The sequence below is a fragment of the Nomascus leucogenys genome, chromosome 4, assembly GCF_006542625.1.
Source record: "Nomascus leucogenys isolate Asia chromosome 4, Asia_NLE_v1, whole genome shotgun sequence".
NCBI lineage: Eukaryota > Metazoa > Chordata > Mammalia > Primates > Hylobatidae > Nomascus > Nomascus leucogenys.
The window spans coordinates 5805443-5825733 of record NC_044384.1 but is presented as its reverse complement, the minus strand read 5'-3'; the positions used below and the strand labels follow the sequence as shown (position 1 = coordinate 5825733).

At 42.7% G+C, this 20291-nt stretch overlaps 1 protein-coding gene across 2 annotated transcripts in view; it reads right to left on the bottom strand.

Moving 5' to 3' along the window:
- Window positions 1-211: 211 nt before the first annotated feature.
- Window positions 212-20291, bottom strand: part of LOC100582484 (cytochrome b5) — a 38818-nt gene continuing 18738 nt past the window's right edge. The window contains exons 2-6 of one of the 2 annotated variants that reach the window (XR_004029609.1): window positions 10069-10197; window positions 7631-7660; window positions 3438-3461; window positions 2339-2373; window positions 212-581 (exon numbers count right to left, since the gene is read on the bottom strand). Coding sequence is in view for 1 of the 2 variants with exons in the window: in XM_030810268.1 (XP_030666128.1) it covers window positions 500-581; window positions 2339-2373; window positions 7631-7660; window positions 10069-10197 (276 nt within the window). In the remaining variant the exon portion in view is untranslated. The remainder of the gene's footprint in view (window positions 582-2338; window positions 2374-3437; window positions 3462-7630; window positions 7661-10068; window positions 10198-20291) is intronic. The other variant, XM_030810268.1, reaches the window with a different exon arrangement.

The window sequence follows — 20291 nt, the reverse complement described above, 5'->3', positions numbered from 1 at the left end:
CTTGAAAAAAAGAAACTACATCGGAAGCATACGATACATGGTTACTCAATGAGATGTGACGATGTGAAAGGAGACACTCAAACCTATTTCCCCCACCTCCAGTCATATGGCTTCCCTGGGTCTCAATGAGTAACACATTGAAGGATTCCTCTAAATAATCAGATTCTAAACATTAAAGACAATTATACACCAAACAGGCAAACATGGTGCATACTTTAAAAGCCAAATATATTTTTAAAAGATCATGCTTATTATAAGTAAATTACACATTAAGGAAACATCAAAATAAAGTAGATGAATAAAAAGGCACACTCGAAAAATTTGAGCGCAGAAAGGACACTTCTTTTTGTTTTGTTTCTAATGTCGGAAGAAAGAGAAAGAGACATATTAAAATCATTGTTTTCAAGTGAAGTTTTCTGTCAGTTGAAGTAGTTAGCAATGGCTTCTTTTCTCCTGTGTCCAAAGCAGCCTTTTCCTGCGCTGACTTCTGAGGAGGTGTTCAGTCTTGCTCCATGTACAGGCGATACATCAAGGCGACGGCCACTGCAGAGATGGCAGGGATCACCCAGTTGGTCCACCAACTAGAAAGACACAAAAAGCAATGATGCTGACATGATGTGCACTGTGGTGAACTCAAACTCTTTTCCCCTTCTAACAGAAAATTACCAGGGCATGTTTTTCTTAACTCTGTAATGAATTTTGCTGAAAAGGCAACCTGGATTTGCTAAAAGTGACATGAGTGTAACACATGCCCTGCTATACTAGGAATCACTCTGCCCTGCTGGCTTTACGAAAAAACTCATGCCCCACTTGGCTGGGCGCAGTGGCTCACGCCTGTAATCCCAGCACTTTGGGAGGCCAAGGTGGACGGATCACTTGAGGTCAGGAGTTTGAGACCAGCCTGGCCAACATGGTAAAAACCTTCTACCAAAAAATACAAAAATTAGCTGGGCATGGTGGCAGTAGCTAATTGTAATCCCAGCTACTGGGGAGGCTGGGGCAGGAGAATCGCTTGAACCTGGGAGGCGGAGGTTGCAGTGAGCCGAGATCATGCCACTGCACTCCAGCCAGTGCAATAGAGCGAGACTATCAAAACAAACTAACAAAAATAAACAAACAAAAAACGAATGCCCCACCAGCTGTAAAGTTATGGGCCCTGTGATTACTAAGGCTGCCATTAACACCACAGCTGTAAGCTTAGGTTTGGAAAAGCTAATCTTTACAATCTGTGCTGAAGTGGATTCAAAGGGTTAAGAAACAGAATGGCCAGACTACTTATGTGTGGTCCACAGGCCTAAATTCACCAAAAAAAAAAAAAAAAAAAAAGCCTAAGTTTACAGTCCTGATGCATAGAATTGTGATCTATAAATTACAGATTACAAATCAAATCAGGGATAAAGGAGGGATGAGCTATAATTTCTATTTGAATCTTTAAATTAGATTTGAATCTTTAGATTTCGATCTTTAATTTCTTAGAAAAATGGAAATTAATGTGTAGGCTTTAGAAATAGACTTGGTGTACATATCTGTTTCATAGGGACTATAAGTGTAATCCTTTCGTAAGGATTACAAGTGTAACTTTCATAAGAATCCCAAGTGTAACTTTTGTCTTAGTGGGGTTTGGTGGGGTTTTTCAATTTCACTTAGAAAGAAACTGGCTTGTTAATGAAGAGTAAGGTGAAATACTGCCTGCAGGCAGGGAATATTCCAGAACACCAACATACTGAGGCAGTTAAATTTGACAGGATGAAATACAAATGTGTGGTTTTGAGCTTGGGTCCAAAAAAGTGGCTACTACAGAAGTCAATACGGTAGAGCTGCCAAAGATGTTAATATGCACTTGGACTATCATAAACAAATCTGGTGCCTAGAACAATTGAGTCGTGCTACACATAGATTACCAGCTTCAACTTTAAAGCTAATAAAAATGACAAAGGAAAACCAACCCATGCTTAGGGAAATGTAATCACTAGAGTTTAAGAAACAGACATGGATTGAAAGGAAGGAAATGGAATGTCTGCCTGGATGAGCCAGGCAGGCGCTGTGGGACTGGCCGCCTAAGATGCTGCCCTGGGGGAAAAGGAAATGCAATTGTTCTGTTTGTTCCTTGGGGTGGATGCAGCCAGCCAGCTAGATCACGTGGCTGTGGACGGTGTTCACAGTCGGCTACCTGAAAGTTTGAGGCTGAGTGCTCTGAACAGTCTGGCCTTCAGTGGAAAGTTGCTGAGACAGCACAGTGTCAGGCCCAGGAACCCAGAAGGTGGGGGACGCACCTTGTCCAACCTGGACCCATGAGCCCTCCCAGCCACCACTGCTTTAAAAGAAAGCTACCACATACCTGGAACTAGAATCAACAGTAGTGATAAGAGTTTCCTGAAACACGAGAGGAAAAAGTAAAGTAAGTTCAGGGGAATGCTGAACTTATTCCATTGACTAAAATCCTGTTTGAAAATAAGAACACAATATTTTATATAATGCATTCTTCAGAAGATGTCGAAAGGGAAAATTATAAACTTCTTTTCACTAAAATGCCTAACTTTGTTTTTTTCCAGAATAAAACATTTTAATCATTATCTATATTTACTTAAGGACATAACCTCAATAATTTAAAAACATTCAAAATTAATATGCTACATAAAATATCTTGCACACGCTAGGCATCTAAATACTTTAATGCAGAAACTGAAAACAGACATTCATGTTCACATACACATAATCCCACGTCACCTTTAGAAAAAGCAGTTTAATTCTTCAAAAGCATGAACACAATGTTCAATAAAAAAATCAGTTATTTCATTCAAATCTGACAGATGCAAAAAAGTGTACCTAAATTACATTAAATACATGTGAACCAAAAAGAAAAAAAAGACTGCCATTTTAAGTTCCCCATTCTAGGCCAACTTTCCCGGGGGGCTGCTTTAATTCTGACCAGACGGTACCAGCAAGACACCAGACCAGCCTCACAGGACTGCTGTGCCTGGTGTCACATTTGTCACCAGCTGGTCACTGTCAGCCTAACAGCAAATCCCCAAATAAGGAAGCCCTGTTTTTATCCTCCAGGGCTTTCTGGGAGCAGCTCTTTTGAGTAGCACTAAAGTGAATGGACAACCATTCTGGAAAAAACGCATACTTCTCCAAACAGCTGAAAAGCTAAGGTCTAGTGAAATATAAACTTTTTGGGGCTTGAAAATGGGTTAAGAAGCATTCTTTTGATGTTCCACACCAACATAAGCATTAGGGCCTCAAACAGAAGTTGCCATAAATAAGACAGCTTTAGATCTGCAGTTTCCCAAAGCACAGATAAAAAGCATTAGCAAAACAATCAGTGGCCTGCAGTAAGGCAAGCATCACTCTGCAAAGCATGTTAGAGAAACTCCCGTGAAAAGACACACCCCTTTCAGGGAAAAGCAAGCAAAGCAGTTATGAGACCCACCAACCTTGAAACATCGCCTTTAAGGTTCCTGACACAGTAGGGGAAAAAAGGTAAGTCATTTAAAAAGAAAATTGCAAATTTATTATCTATTCCAGCAATTTTAAAATCTTAGCATCTATAAAAAGTATTCATAACTACAGCAAGAGGATTTTCCAAACTGTGTATATATGAATAAAATTAACAAAGATTACTAGAAATAATCAAAACATACAAAAATATTAGTCAGCTATTAGAGGACACGATCAGTTCTGAAACAAAAGAATCACTGAAGGTAGAATATGATTGTCAAACTAGAAAGTTAAGCTTGAAACAGCCAACGGAAGGCAAACACAAACATCCACGGCATCGTTAAAATGAGTGCAGGCATTTCACCAACGTGCTGACAACTCTGGAACCTCCCACCTGCCCTCCTGCTGCCTTCGTGGTTACCATGGGTGAGCGCTAAGGTTAAAACACTACTCTGGCACCAGCATCACCAGCAACAGGCATGAACTCTAAAGAGGGGAACTTGAAATAATCACATCACCTTTTGATTGTTGATTATCTTCTTGGCTCTGTAGCCCAGGATGCTTGACAGTTAAAGGAAGTTTGAAATACCACTTTGCACTTTGATGAAAAAGTAATTGGTCTTTAGTGGTCAATGCCCTGAGGGCCTCACTTGGGTTTAGGGACGTAACTATCAAAGTATGTCAGCAATGAACAAGGAGAAAGAATATGGTTTTTATGATTGGCTCTGCCACCTGTTCACTCCATGACTTTGAGGGTTCAACTTCAGTAAAAAGAGGTTAACAATTAAATCAGTGTGTCAAAATCTGGGCATGGTGGCTCATGCCTGTAATCCCAGCACTTTGGGAGGCTGAGACTGGTGGGTTGCTTGAGTCCAGCAGTTCGAGACCAGTCTGGGCAACATGGTGAAACCCTGTCTCTACAGAAAAATACAAAAATCAGCTGGGCACAGTGCTGTGTGCCTATGGTCCAGCTACTCGGGAGGCTGAGGTGGGAGGATTGCTTGACCCCGGGAGGTGGATGTTGCAGTGAGTCGAGGTCCATGCCACTGCACTCCAGCCTGGGCAACAGAGTGAGACCCCGTCTCAAAAAAGTAAAATAAGTATGGCATGCATAATGACTTATAAAAGTCATGTGAATCAGTGTAAATTACAGTAAGCTCCATAAATTATGAAAAGCATGCAAAGCCCAACAAGCTTTTGTGAATCAGAGTCATCTCATTTGTAAGTTCATCTAATGTAAACTTTAGTGGGAAGCCTATCTCCCTTAAAATACTGACAGAGTGACGTCTAACACGGCAAGCCCAGAACCTAGAGGAGAAGCTTAAGGGACTGTAACTGACCAGCCTGAGATGGGTGCTAGATGGTTCTGGAGCGTGTCTGTGAGCCGGGTGCTTAACACTTCCCAGCTGCAATGTACTTACCTCCCTTGGCAGGTCTAACATGGAGATACTGTGAGGACCAAATAATTTCTACAAGAATGCTTTAAAAACTATAACCAAGAAGGCCTATTGCTACGACTAATACGCTCTATGTAAGCAAATGTGATAGAAACATTTATGTTCGATTAAAATGCATGATTTCTAAGTCTACAAATAATTTGGTAACTTAACACTGTGCTTTCCTTAGGGCAGGTTCAAGCTAATAATCTTTACTGCATTTTATTTCACTATTCACCTAGATACTTTAAGGAGGCAACATTTCAAAACTTCAGACCACAGTGTACATTCTTCAACCTGGAGATGGGTGGATGGTTATACAGACACATGACAAAAGAAATCCCTAAGGACACTCTTTACTTCTGCTAAACCAAAAGCACAAGAAAGATACATCCAGAAAAGTGCTCATGTATTTCATTTCATCTGCTTATGGCCCCTCAAAAAGGCCAGCAAATTCTTGTCCCACATTCTTCCGGTTCTGCTTTCACTGAAGCAAAGTCACAATAAAGAAGAGTTGTTTAAAAAATACTCAGACGTTAGTTAATCTGTAAAATCTCTGAAGAGAGTAAAAACATCTACTTTAGGCTGGGTGCCGTGGCTCACGCCTGTAATCTCGGCACTTTGGGAGGCTGAGGCGGACGAATGCCTGAGGTCAGGAGTTCAAGACAAGCCTGGCCAACATGGTGAAACCCCATCTCTACTAAAAATACAAAAATTAGCTGGCCATGGTGGCAGGCACCTGTAATCCCAGCTGCTCGGGAGGCTGAGGCAGGAGAATCGCTTGAACCCAGCAGATGGAGGTTGCAGTGAGCCCAGATCACGCCATTGCACTCCAGCCTGGGTGACAAGAGCAAAACTTCGTCTCAAAAACAAGCAAGCAAACAAACAAACAAAAATCTACTTTAAAAAGTTACTAGGATTCTCAAACTTCAGTGAGACCTTCTACATCTAACAAGCTGATCAAATATCAACTGCTAATGCTGGAATGAAGTAAGCCATGTCTTAACACACAAAGGGCTGTCACTCAATGTTGTCAGGAAAGCTTTCTTTGAAACTAAAAGCTAAAGTTCCGGAATTTACCACATAAACTTGCTCTGTTCCCAAAATATTCTCAGTATCAAAGCAACTGCCACTTTAAAATAGAAAATAAGAACAATAAATAAAAAATAAGAACAATAAATAGTAACAGGCAATTAATCCAACGGGCAATTAATCCAATAGGAACAATAAATAGTAACGGGCAATTAATCCAACAGAGTATAGGTTGTAATACACGTGTTCTAAAAGCAAATAAAGGAGGAAAGTCTTTGTCCTTCAAACTGAAAGTAGTTATGGCAGGAGACACGTGTACAATCTTACACCTACAAGTGTTTTCTGCTTGTAGTCTTTATGGTTAGGGAAACGGCTGGCCCTGCAGTCATCTAAGTTCATCTAATGAATCTTAAACCTTTGTTTTGCTATAGCTAAATGACTTATACCAAAATGATTAACATGTTGAACACATGATTAAATATATATATATATATATATATATATATATATATATATATATATATTCTTCCCTTAAGAGACTTCAGAGAAAAAGGAAAAACTTTATGCATCACAGAATTTCAGCTGTCCAAAAAGTAGCCTCAAAAAAGACGCTAAAGTCCAATGATCTCACAGCAAGGATTCTAAGCAATTGTCACAGAGGCCATTCAGATTCTGAAGTCAATTTTTTATCTTGTGGAAGTACTCCTATCATTAACATTGAACTTAAGTCTTTCTTGAATAAGGAGAGAATATAAATAAAATTGCTTTGTACTAAACAGTATTACACAAGACTTTTATTGTACTATCAGGGGTGTTGAGGGAAATGTGGCCTTTATGCTTATGTTATTGGATTAACTGCTTTGATCCTTTTGTAGATTAAAGATGATGTCTTGGCAGCAACAGCTCAAAAAATCAGCTCACCAGTTCCCAACACAAGCTCAGCTGGGTCTTGCTATTGCACTTTCTCTAATAAAACCAAGAATTTACACCAAAACGAACAATTATACTTTCTTTTTTGTTATTTGTTCTAAGCAAAACTTTCCCCCATAGTCCTTTAATTAGACACTAGAAACTATTTTGCCTACTTGTACTTTTCAGGAACTTAGGCTGTGCTCTTCCATTCTCACCCTACATTTATCTTCAAATATAAGTGAGATGGTCAGTTCAGAGAGAAAGGCTAGTGAATCAGAACATAAAACTAGTATTGCCAGAGTTATTTTCCTTTCCCAAGGAAAAGTAAGTCAAAAGGGTATTATTTAATTTCATTAAATTCATCTGACAAATATTTATTGAACACCTACTATGCCCAAGAGACTTAAAGATGAAGAAGACATGAGACACACCCTTAAAGATTTAAGTAATAAAACCACTATCCATTCAGATTTTAAGTTCTCTGAAAATAAGGCTTGTGTCAAATCTTTTAGATCAGAAGCACAGTGCCACTATAAAAAGTAGCTCTTCAAAGGGTACATATTGATAATTATGATGAAAAAAGTAGTTTATTGACGACCTTAAAAAAATTACACACAAGCCATCCTAACAAATCATACTGACAGGTTTCCGTAAATAAAAAATATTTGCTGAGCCAGTAGGTTACATATTCATTTATCTAGAAAGACCTGTGCTGGCCTCAGTCAGGTAAATAAAAACCCTCTGGCTGCAGTTTGACAAGTATTAAAGACAATGAAAACTCCAGAGACACTTGCGATGGTCACACTTACCGGAGGCTTGTTTAACTTTGGTCTGTCATCCTGCAATGAAAAAATAAGGCACATTATGGAATTTGAAAATCTACAAAAGTACCACTTCCAAAATGCTGACTTTGAGATTTTTTTAATTACAATTCAGTAATTCCCATTTCAGATTCAACATTTAGCTATTAAACACAAAGTCTGATCCATCTGATTTAACAGCAAAAATTAGTAGCAGATTAAGTGCCAAGAGATATTTTCTATTTAGAGTTCCAAAGTTTAGAACAGCACCCACGACAGCCCTCTGTACATGTTGATGTGCACACACATTTATTAGACTCAGATTGCGATACGTAATTCAGGGAGGAGCTGAAGACTAATCCTTCCCTTCTGTCCTCTCAAATTCCATTTGAGATTGTGCATGTATCTCTTACGTGTGTGATATCTTCAGTTCAGCCCTGCAATCTCCCAGTTTTGGAGTCATAAACTATTTCAACTTCAGGCTGAAGCTGTCAAAAATACAGTGTGTTTAAAGCCTGGCCAGGGGGAAGCCCAGCAGGCAGGTGAAGCAGAAGTGCCACAGTCAGGGCCTGAAACCTGACCCATAGCTGGAAACAAGGATGGGATCAGGCATGTGTAAGGGCAGGCCTCCCTGAAGACCCTGAAACAACTTTGCCTTTATGAAGTATGGGATGAAAATATAGGGGCAAATAAACTTGTCAGATAAATGAAGCTTACTCCCTCAAAGTACATATCTACTACCACCAAAACAAAATCAAACAAACCTCCCCACTCAATGAAGTTGTTCTCAAATGGATTTCCTACTTTCGAGCCTTCTACAAAGAACCTAAAGTAACCTCTCCTTCATTCACAGTCATTGCAGGAAGCATCAGTGGTATATGATAAGACTTTTCCTATACTCTTTAAGAGTCTCTCAGTTTGCTCACTTGGAATGAGGCTATTTGCCTCTCCATTTTTTTCTTATGAGAGCAGAGCGGGCTCCTAGCAGGCCTCTGTCCCCTTCTGGTGGGCTGCTCACCATGCACCACAAGTGGGAAGGCAGGACGGAGCCAGGCACTCCCAGAAGTGGACACGGCAGCTGAGTGTGCAGCCCCGGGATCCAATCCAGAAGCTCAGAGCGCTCGGCAACTTCTTTCCAAGTTTTCAGCGATTTTCCTGATAACTTAGGTTGATAGACTAGTGACATTTAACATGGTCATTTACAACTGCCATAGAGGGGTCTAAAACCATAACACAGCCCAGTGTTTATAGAAAAGCCAAATTAGGGCTAGGCGCAGTGACTCACACCTGTAATTCTAGCACTCTGGGAGGCCGAGGTAGGTGGATTACCTGAGGTCAGGAGTTCGAGGCCGACCTGGCCAACATGGCGAAACCCCCTCTCTACTAAAAATACAAAACAATTGGCCAGGCATGGTGGTGGGTGCCTGTAATCCCAGGCTGAGGCAGGAGAATTGCTTGAACCCAGGAGGTGGAGGTTGCAGTGGGCCAAGATCGCGCCATTGCACTCCAGCCTGGGCAACACAGCGAGATTCTGTCTCAAAAAAAAAAAAAGGAAAAAGAAAAGAAAAGCCAAATTAGGCCAGTGTTTTCCAAAAGTTGGTCAATGGATTGGTCCAGAGCTGATATTCTCGAAGGTCTGGGGTACAGTGAGCAGAATACAGACAATGTGCTAGCTCTACAGAAGGCAGAGCTTATTCATTTCACATAGCTCTGTTTTTATATCTTTTAAATCATTTTTGAGAACTAAAATATCCTTGGTCTGATGAAAGTAGAAGTGGGATTCTTAATAAAAATATTTTGGTCAGAAAAGGAAGGAAAGCAATGCTGGGTTGATTCTCCCCACCTTGTAAAACGTTTTGCCCCATGGAATTTCTAGGACTGAGCAGACTCCCCAGTGCGTGGCTGTGGGGTGGAGCATGCTGACTAAAAGGAAGTGCCAGTAAAAAAATGCAACCAGGCCAGGTGCGGGGGCTCATGCCTGTAAACCCAACACTTTGAGAGGCCGAGGTGGGTGGATTGCTTGAGTCCAGGAGTTTGAGACCAGCCTGGGCAACACCATGAAACCTCGTCTCTACAAAAACTATGAAATTTATCAGGCGTGGAGGTGTGTGCCTATAGTCCCAGCTACCAAGAGGCTGAGGCGGGAGGATGACTTGAGCCCAGGAGGTTGAGGCTGCAGTGAGCCATGATCGTGCCACTGCACTCCAGCCTGGGTGACAGAGTAAGACCTGTCTCAAAAAAAAAAAAAAAAAAAAAAAAAAAAAGCAACAGTGAAATGCAAAGATATTTTTGGTCAATTTATTTATGACAAAAATGGTGTCCTAAAATCAGGAGTTGTTTTTGCTTTACTCCTTTTAAAATGTGTATACATGCAAGCTTACAGACTTGGGTAAGGTCATCTGATAGCCTTAAATACAAATAAGAAAGGGCCCCCAAAATGTACTTACTGGATGGAGCTCCCCAATGATGTATGTTTTGGACATTTCCCTGGCATCTGTAGAGTGCCCAACATCCTCAAAGTTCTCAGTAGCGTCACCTCCAGCTTGTTCCCTTAAAACTTCTTCCCCACCAGGATGCTGTTCAAAGGAGAGGTAGAATAAAATTTTTTTTTTTCAGGCAAATGAATTAAGAGAAAATGGCCAGAATTTATTTAACCAAACAGGTGACTCCTTCAGAAGACACAGATGACAACAGGAGACTGTAACTTGTCCATAAACATGGATTAAAACAACACAGGCCTTTATATTCAATTTCCATCATGCAAGTACAATAGGCCTAGGCAGCAGAATCACTTGGGCCCAAGTTCAAAGCCAACCTGGGCAACATTGTGAGACCCCCATAACTATAAAATACAATTTTAAAAAATTAGCTGGGCATGGTGGCACACCCCTGCAGTCCCAGCTACATGAGAGGCTGAGGTGGGAGGGTGGCATAAGCTCAAGGGGCTGAGGCTTCAGTGAGCAGTGACTGCACCACTGTACTCCAGCCTGGGTAACAGAGGGAGACCCTCAAAAAGATAAAAGTAAAAAAAAAAAAAAATTTAAAAACAACCTTTCCCAGCCGGGCACGGTAGCTCACGCCTGTAATCCCAGGCAGATCACTTAAGTTCAGGAGTTCGAGACCAACCTGGCCAACATGGCGAAACTCCATTTCTACAAAAAATACAAAAATTAGCCAGCCGTGGTGGCGGGCACCTGTAGTCCCAGCTATTCAGGAGGCTGAGTCTTGAGAATCGCTTGAATCCAGGAGGTGGAGGTTGTAGTGAGCCGAGATTGCACCACCGCACTCCAGCCTAGGCGACAAAGCGAGACTCTGTCTCAAAAAAAAAAGAGAGAGAGAAAGAAAGAACCTTTCACTAATAACATAAGTTGCTTCCCCATGTCATTCATACAGCTTAGTAAAAGCATGAGGCTCGTGTCCTTCATCCTTTGGTAATGTCTGTTTTGTTTTTCCATAAGGCTCTCAAAATTGCTCTTATTCTCTACCCAATCTATTTTTCTTGACTCCTGCACCCGAGACTGACTACTCTGGCGTCTTAGTCTAAGTGTGGCCTCAAGAGCTGGCATGCCTGAGATGACGATTCACAAGAGGCACGTGTGTGTCACTTCCCTCTGGAAAGCACCCTGCATGCCGGCAATGCACAGGCAGCACAGACTGTCAGACAGATAAGTCCCTGCCTTTGCAGAACTCACTTTCTGGTAGGAAAAAAGAAACGAAAACAAAACAAAACAAAACAAGTAACTTGCTGAAGATGCTGCCAGCAGGACACAGTGCTGCCAGGACACAATGGAGGCACGGAGGCAGGGGCTCGGCTCCACGCTGGGGAGAGGCGGGAAGAGCCTCTTGTGGAATAAAGGAGTTTTAGTGCTTTCAGCTGCTTTAATGCGTGAAACAAGGATGGTCATGATGCAGGGAGGGAAATTTTTTCTCCAAGATGATTGACGAGTGGGGCTTAGTCACAGCATAGAGGTAAGGAGGTCTGGGGATTCTCAGGCAAGGGAAGCAGCTCTCAGAGTAATAAAAAAGTGGAGCTTGGGCAAAGCATCCTAAATACGTACTTTTGTAGGAAAAAAAAACTTCTTTAGCTGAGCTTGAACGTTATCTTAGATTCATCCTGACCTTGACCAAGTCACCTGCAAATGTCCAACAACTGGACAGAAACCGGTCTCCCTCGCAGAGTCGACTGTGGTCAGTCCTTAATTTCTCCCAGTAATGAAGACATCAGGGCACATAACATTGTAGGAAGGTGGATCATTATTCTGTTTTGAAACTGTTTCTCTTCCTACTTTGTCTAAACATACCTAGTGCTAAGGAAATCCACTCTTTTTTTTTCTTCTTATAACATTTATCCATCCATGCTGCAGAAAAATTGGGAAGCACAAAGAAAAAAATTAAAATTGCCGATCATCTTGCCTCCAGAGAGCCGGACATACACACACGTATGTGTATGTAATGTTGGATAGAAACTGTGATCGTTATCCTATGCATTGTTTTAGAAAATAAAAAGGAGGTGATACATGGTACAGAGGCAGGGGTGCCTAGTGGTTCCCACTCACTCTGTGAACTTGGGAAGATACGTATATAGTTTTTGAGGATGAAATGTATTAACATATGTGTCTGGCACATCATTTATGCTCAATAACTATTACCCAGCATTTTTATTAAACACTTTCCAGTGTCACTATGTTAGTCTGTTTTGTACTGCTATGAAGAAATACCCGAGACTGGATCATTTACAAAGAAAAAACGGGTTACTCTGGCTCTCAGTTCTGCAGCCTGTACAAGCACGGCACCATCATCTGCTCAGCCTCTGGTGAGGCCTCGGGAAGCTTCTACGCACAGTGGAAGGCCCGGGGGAGCCCACGCATCTCATGGCGAGAGAAGAGGTGGTCCCAGCCTCTTTCAAACAACCAACTCTGCCTGAACTAACAAAGTGAGAAATCACTCACTACTGTGAGGACAGCACAAAGCCATTCATAAGGGATCTGCCCCCATGACCCAAACATTCCTGCTAGGCCCACCTCCAACACGGGAGGCCACATTTCAACAGGAGGTTTGGAGCGAACAGGTGCAAACCATGGCAGTCACTAAGTATTATTCCTCAACGGGACTTTGACATGGCTACATGCTGTTACATTGTATACGCATTCCCCGATTTACTGAAATGTCTTCTACTGGGGCCATTTAGATTATTAAAAGTCCACCTTAAACAGGCATGGGAATGCACGTTAGATGTGCAGACAACAGAATGGCTACCTCAAAGCCAACCCGAAACTTCTGGATTCCTCGCCAAGGCTGCCGCAATAAAAACACGGTTTTGTTGATTCCAGAAAAGTCTGCTTATGGCTGGGCGCTTCCACTCACCTGCTGAGTACGGAGAAGCCACATGGCGAGATATAAAATGACTCAGCCAGGGCCCACAATTATGTAAACTCACGGACTGCTGTTACGCACGTGGGGACCGCTGAACTCAGGAGCTGCCATAACTTTCGATTCCTGTTAAGGATATGTCAGTGGAGACCAATCTCCCAGAGTCAATCATTATTTGCCAGGGACAGCCGATGTTCAAAGGACGACTTCAAGTGAGGTTAAAAACATGGATTTGGCCCTTTATAAAGAATCGCAGACTTAGACAAGTTTTTAGATACAGAATTCTGATCTTTAAAGTGCTAAAATGGAGAAAATACACATTCGATATCATGGGGTAATTCGACAGTCTTAATCTGAAACAGAAGTACAACAGGGCAACTTCTCACCTTAATTTTTGACCAAGAACAGCAACAAGGGATAGGTACATATGAATCTACCTATCGACCTCTGGTTTTTACCTTGCCTAAACCATTTGTGGGGCAATTTTCTAACAAAAAAAAAGAGAGAGAGAGAAACATCTTGGATTATATTGGTTTCACTGATAACTCACGTAAAATTTTAAAGATTTAAAAAACGAAAAAAAAAAACATAGCTTAGAATAAACTAACTGACACTAAAATATTTTCACTCCATCCTAAAGGTCTATCTTAATAATTGGTAGGAAAATCAAATGCTAAAAATTGATATTTTGGAAAAAATAACTCATCTTGATAAGACAGTAAAAGATGAGGGTGGCTTTTTGTAATATCTAATATTTTCCTTGAAATATATGTATTATGGAGAGAGAGAGAGACACTTTGCCAAGTAAACTGAATCTAAATCATGTTTTGAAACTTGTCAATCTTCTCACTCTTGTTAGCAAATATATGCAGCAATTTTAATAAGCACACATCACTTTTTTTTTTTTTTTTGAGACGGAGTCTCGCTGTGTCACCCAGGCTGGAGTGCAGTGGCACAATTTCAGCTCAGTGCAACCTCCATCTCCCAGGTTCAAGCAATTCTCCTGTCTCAGTCTCCAGAGTAGCTGGGACTACAGGCGCCCGTCACCACGCCTGGCTAATTTTTGTACTTTTAGTAGAGACGGGATTTCACCAGATTGGTCAGGCTGGTCTTGAACTCCGGACCTCAGGTAATCCACCTGCCTCGGCCTCACAAAGTGTTGGGATTACAGGCGTGAGCCACACATTTGGAGACTAAAGAAAATGCTCTTCTTTGCCTGTCAGCATTCTGAAGAGACAAAGAAAAATTGGGAATGCTGGTGTTTATGCCATCTTGGTTATGCCCAGAGATCAACGTGTGGCAGCGTGTATGTCCTAACCTTTGGGCAGGTTATAGCACTTGGGGGTGGCCTGAAGAAAAGGCAAGGCAGGCCGGGTGTGGTGGCTCACGCTTGTAATCCCAGCACTTTGGGAGGCCGAGGCGGGCGGATCACGAGGTCAGGAGATCGAGACCACGGTGAAACCCCGTCTCTACTAAAAATACAAAAAATTAGCCGGGCGTGGTGGTGGGCGCCTGTAGTCCCAGCTACTCGGAGAGGCTGAGGCAGGAGAATGGCATGAACCCGGGAGGTGGAGCTTGCAGTGAGCCAAGATCGCGCCACTGCACTCCAGCCTGGGTGACAGAGCAAGACTCCGTCTCAAAAAAAAAAAAAAAAAAAAAAAAGAAAAGGCAAGGCAGAAAGTGGTAGAGTAACAGGTAAGTTAACTTATCTGATGATTATCTAAAAGATTTAAGAAAAAGACCAAAACGTGTGGTTACACATAGGTAAGATGAGAGGTAACAAAAGAAGTGAAATTCTTCCAAAGAGCCGGAGCCAGATGGAAGCTGTGGTTCCACTTTGGTGCAGTCGGTAGCAGAAATCTGTCCTCCATAATGCACTCCTTGCTAAGCCTCTACTCATGCGACCATGTGTGGGAAGTGACCAGCTGTAGAGCCCAGAGAGAGGGAGAAAGGTGCGGAGAGGATGTCACGGGATGGTAAGGAGGACCCAGAAGTGGGGATGGGCATGGAGATGCAAAGCCGTTTCCACGTGAGCTGCCCCCTAACAGTCTTCCGTCTTTCCAGAGGAAGATTTCCATTTGTTTTTGTTATTATGCACTTGAGTTAATTCACCCAACAAACACACATGAAGGTCTCCATGTGGCAGCCACAGTCGGAGCCAAGATAGCGACGGCTCCCGCCTCGGGGAGTTCACAGCCGGAGAGATGAAACGTGAATAACTATGACCATGCCACTGCAAGTGAAAGGAAATGTCCTCAAATGAAAGAGTTTAGTGCCATGAAGAATATGACAGAGGAATGTCACCCACACAAAGGGGTCAGGACAGGCCCTGCTGAGCTGTACCACAAGGTGGGAGCTGTAGTCAACGAGGGCCAAGAGGAAGGTGTCCGGGGAAGGTGTTGCAGGGGTGGGGAGCAGCAAGTTCAGGACCTGGGAGAGAAGGCCTCACAGGGCCCCAGGGTAGGAGAAAGGGCCAGGCCGTGTGCTGCTTTTGGGCCTCTCCAAGGATTCTAATCTTTGTCCTGTGAGCAATGAGAGGCCATGGTAAGGATCTAAGTGGGGGAGGTAATGCAATCAGATTTAATTTTAAAATATAACCCAGGCTTCAGAGTGGACAGCAGACAAAAGGGCAAGAGAGGGTGAGGGAAGGCTGCTCTCTGCAGCCATTCCAGAGGGTAGGGTGGGGGCAGCTGCAGGTGCAAGGGTGTGCACAGTGTGAGGCAGAGTGGACGAGAGGGCTTCCGGATAGTAAGGATGGCGGGGGAGACAGGAAGCGCCACTGGAGCCAATGCTCGGTTTGCACAACTGAATGGAAGATGGGGCCAAATGCTGAGAACAGGTGTCAGGCAGAGAGACCAGGTTTAGGGCTAAACCACTTACTGGAACTCACTCATCGTGCCCACATATCTTGTAGCTCCTAATGCCTCCCACATGCTTTTGTGAAATCTCCACTTTGTAAGTTACCCAAATATACCTTGTTCTCGACAGCATATGAGAATCCCCAGTATAATCCAGGGAATACCAATACAATAACTGGAAATGGCTTTTGTTTTTTGCATCTATAAAGGTTAGCTATGGGAAAATAAACAGGAAATGTGCTTTAAAAGATTGAAGATCGGCACAGTCTAAATTCAGAAGACATTAACTGCCACACCCCTACCCAATACTAAGTGACTTTCAGGAAGACACAGTACACCCCTGCATTGTAAACAATAATGTCGGCTCCCAGCTCCTGTCACTCCATGGCTTTATACAGTTCACACATAAAAGTTCACAGCAGAATTTTGCACAGTGGTTCTCTTCTCCTTGAATTGCCTTCTTTATTTGACTTCCAGGGGAACAGGCTCTGCTCGTGTTCTTCCAACCTTCTCGGCCACCACAGTCTCTTGATCGTCTACGTGTCTAAACACAGGAGCACCCTGGGGCTCAGTCCCTGGCCCTCACCCTTCCTCCATCTGCGTTGGCTCTCCTGAGGATCTTATCAAGTCTCCCCACTTAGAGTATCATCTGTCAGCCAAGGAAAGCAGTGGAAGAGCCCCAGGTCCCTCCCACACACAGCAGCTACTCAGCACTTCCACTCCATAGCTAACGCACACCCCAGCATAACAGGACCAAACGGCATGTCTCACTTTCCCCCCCAAAATACACTCCTTCCAGTCTTTCATTCACGGGAAATGCTGCCACCACACACCCAGTTGCTGCAGCCAAAAGCCTAGGAGTCAAGCTTTGTTCCTCTTTCTTTCTTCATCTATTCCATCAGCCAATCCAGTTGGCAACCTTCAAAACAGACTGAGAATCTAACCACCTCTCACCACTTCCCCTGCTACCACCCAGGGACAACAGCAATTGTCACTGAGCTGGTCTCCCATCCTCCCTAGCATCAGTTTCCCCGAGATCGCCATGCCATGAAGACTTTTAGAAGCTGATTATGGTACCCTGGGAAAGGATCATGCTGGCGTAGTCTAAAGGGGTGGCAGTAATGGTGATACAGAGGTAGAAGATAAAGTAGGGGAGTTTCAGAGATGACACAGATGCCTTTAGTGATATTCTAAGGTAACAGGTTCCCACTGCTGTTAACAAACATCCAGTATTTGCCATGTCCTACAAGGTCCTTGCTCATGGGCATGGCCACACGGCCTCTGGCAGGCCCTCAAGCTGGCTACACTCGGTCCCCATCTCAGAACCCAACATCTGCCTTCTGCTTGGAATGCTGGTGTCCCAGACCTTTACAAGATTCCATCCATCACCTCACTTATGCTCTGCTCAAACGTCGACACCCCAGAGCCCTCCCCTGATTTCCGCATCTAAAGCAGCCTGCCTGAGTGTGGTGGCTCACGCCTGTAATCCCAACACTTTGGGAGACCAATGTGGGAGGATTGCTTGAGGCAAGAAGTTCAAGGTTGCAGTGAGCTATGACTGCATCATTGCACTCCAGCCTAGGCAACAGAGCAAGACCCCATCATTCATTAAGTTAAATAATTAATTAAAGCAGCCTGCCTGTGTCCCCACACTATTGCCTTTATCCTTTACTGCTGTATTTCCCTCTCAGTACTTGTCACTACCTACAATTATTGTCAGCTCTCACATCCATGGGTTCCTTACCCATAGATTCAACCAACCATGGATGGAAAATATCCAGGAAAAAAAACTGCTTCAGTACTGAACATGAACAGGGTTTTTTTCTTGTCAATATTTTCTAAACTGTACAGTATAACTGCTTATCTAACATTACATTACATTAGGTATTATAAGTAATCTAGATTTAAAATATTCAGGAGGATGCGTATAGCTTATATGCAAATACTACATCCTTCTGTATCAGGGACTTGAGCACCTTCGGTGTTTGGTATCAAGGGAAGTCCCAGAGCTACTCCCTGGAGCACATCTAGTGACAGCGACATTTCATATCAATTTGTTTCTAAGATTCATGGATCTGTCTTGTTCTTCACTGTTTCTCTAACTCTTAGTTCAATACCCATAATTATTCATTAGATAAATAAATGAGATAAGCACAGATCATTCTTACACACTGGTTTTGTAACTATTATATATAACCAGTTCAGTGGCTGATGGGAACTTTCCCTCTCATTCCAACTCCTCCAGTTCATAGCACTTTACTTTTCCTGAGCTCTAACAGTTCTTCCCATTCAAATCATATGATTTCGTACTTAACTGCTGTCTGACTCAGTCATCAAAATATTTTACCGTCTACTATATGCAAGGCGTTGTGTGGGACAGAAAAAAGTACATGAAAAATCAACGCGATCCAATCTTGAAGAAGTACGCAGCTCATTTGAGGACAAAGAAATAGCACAGAAGAGACTTCTGGCCTTCCCCGAGACAGCCTCATACTTCTGACTGTCTACAGACGACCCAATGGGTCCTAAACTCGCAGTAGCTGAGATATCACTGAAGTGTGGATTTGAGTGACTTTCCCTGAGGGGAGGAATGAACGAGCCCCATAGCTACCACGGGTACCTCTCTGACTCTCCAGACTTCATCCCACAGTGCAGTTTGATGATTCTCACCTTATCTTTTTTAATTTTTAAAAATGTTCCCCCAGATTTATCAAGGTATACTTAAGAAATAAAAATTGTATATATGTAAGGAATACAGTATGATGCTTTGATATACATATACATTGTGAAATGATTCAATCAAGCTAATCACCATATCCATCACATCATGTGTGTGTGTGTGTGTGTGTGTGTGTGTGTGTGTGTGTGGTGTGTGGTGAGATCACTTAAGATGAATTTTCCCAGCAATCTTCAACTACACAATACATTAACTGTAGTTACCTTGTGTGCAAACTATAGAACAAGAGTTTGCCACAAACTGAACTACTCTGGCAGAATACGCTGCTGTCAACTGACTCATGCAAGGAGAGGCCAACATAAAAGCTGAAGATGGCCAAGGACCAAATGAGTCTCCTAAGACTCTGTGGCAGGTTTTAGGATCAAGCCTGACCTGTTTCACCATCTTGCCAACCCTAAGGCATAAAGAGACGTAGAAAGTAAAAAGTTTCCTCTTTAAAGCTCCCCTTCTTGTTAAAGAATAAATAATAAGTGTTAGAAATAATAGATTATTTTAAAGACTAACTTTCTTCAAGCCTCCTTGCTTTGTGCTAATAACTCTTTGTTAAGCCCTATCCTATGTAACTGTTGGACATGCTCACAGACATGTTCCAGCTCACAGCCTATGCCCCTTTCTCATTTGGAATTGTTATTGCTTCCTTAAACCTTTCCTAAGCAACTTCTTTGTTCTTCTTTGCACTTACGTATCTAGGAAAGTTTTAGGCTATTAGCAAATCGGGTATCAGTTTAAGAGTGTGAAGTCCTGCTCTAGCCAATGGATGCAGGACACAGCAGTAAGGACGACCCAAATGTGTAAGGGATAAATATGTCTGCTTTTCCTTTGTTCAGGTGTGCTCTCGCCATTGTTCCATCTGCCGTCGAGCGCCCTTTCTGCAGAAAGTAAAGATTGCTTTGCTGAGAGATCTTTTGTCTCCACGCTGACGTTTCCTCATGGTACCAATTATCTATTTCTAACAATTCTGGTATTTCTAACAAGAGGTAAAGTGAAGAAGTTCCTATCTGGATAATGACAAGGCAAAGAACACCTGCAAGCAGAGTTTCTCTTATTTACACTAATTTAATATAAATTAGGAGTTTTATGGTGGCCGGGCACAGTGCCTCACGCCTGTAATCCCAGTACTTTGGGAGGCCGAGGTGGGCAGATCACCTGAGGTCAGGAGTTCAAGACCAGCCTGGCCAACATGGTGAAACCCCGTCTCTACTAAAAATACAAAAATATTAGCCAGGTGTAGTGGTGGGCGCCTGTAATCTCAGCTACTTGGGAAGCTGAGGCAGGAGAATTGCTTGAACCCGGGAGGCAGAGGTTGCAGTGAGCTGAGATCGCGCCACTGCACTCCAGCCTGGGCGACAAAAGCGAGACTCCATCTCAAAAACAAAACCAAAAAATAAAAAAAAGAGTGTTTTATGGCTTTAGTCCTTGTTTTTACTATCACTAAAAATCTGGGGTCTTAACCTTTTCAGTTATACTTCATGTAATGTGAGAAACACAGTTGTAATTGTACTTGTAAAGCTGAGGATTTATCAAGGTCAACGGTCCACCAAATACATACACACAAAAACGAAAGGAATGCAAATATGGCAGAAAATGAACTGATAGCTGAATGGTATCAATAACTTCAAGGAAAGACTAGGTCATCTCAGCTAGGAAGACAGTCAAGGGAAGAAGCCCCTGTGTGCTGAGTGACCAACTGGAGGGTAAGTAAGGT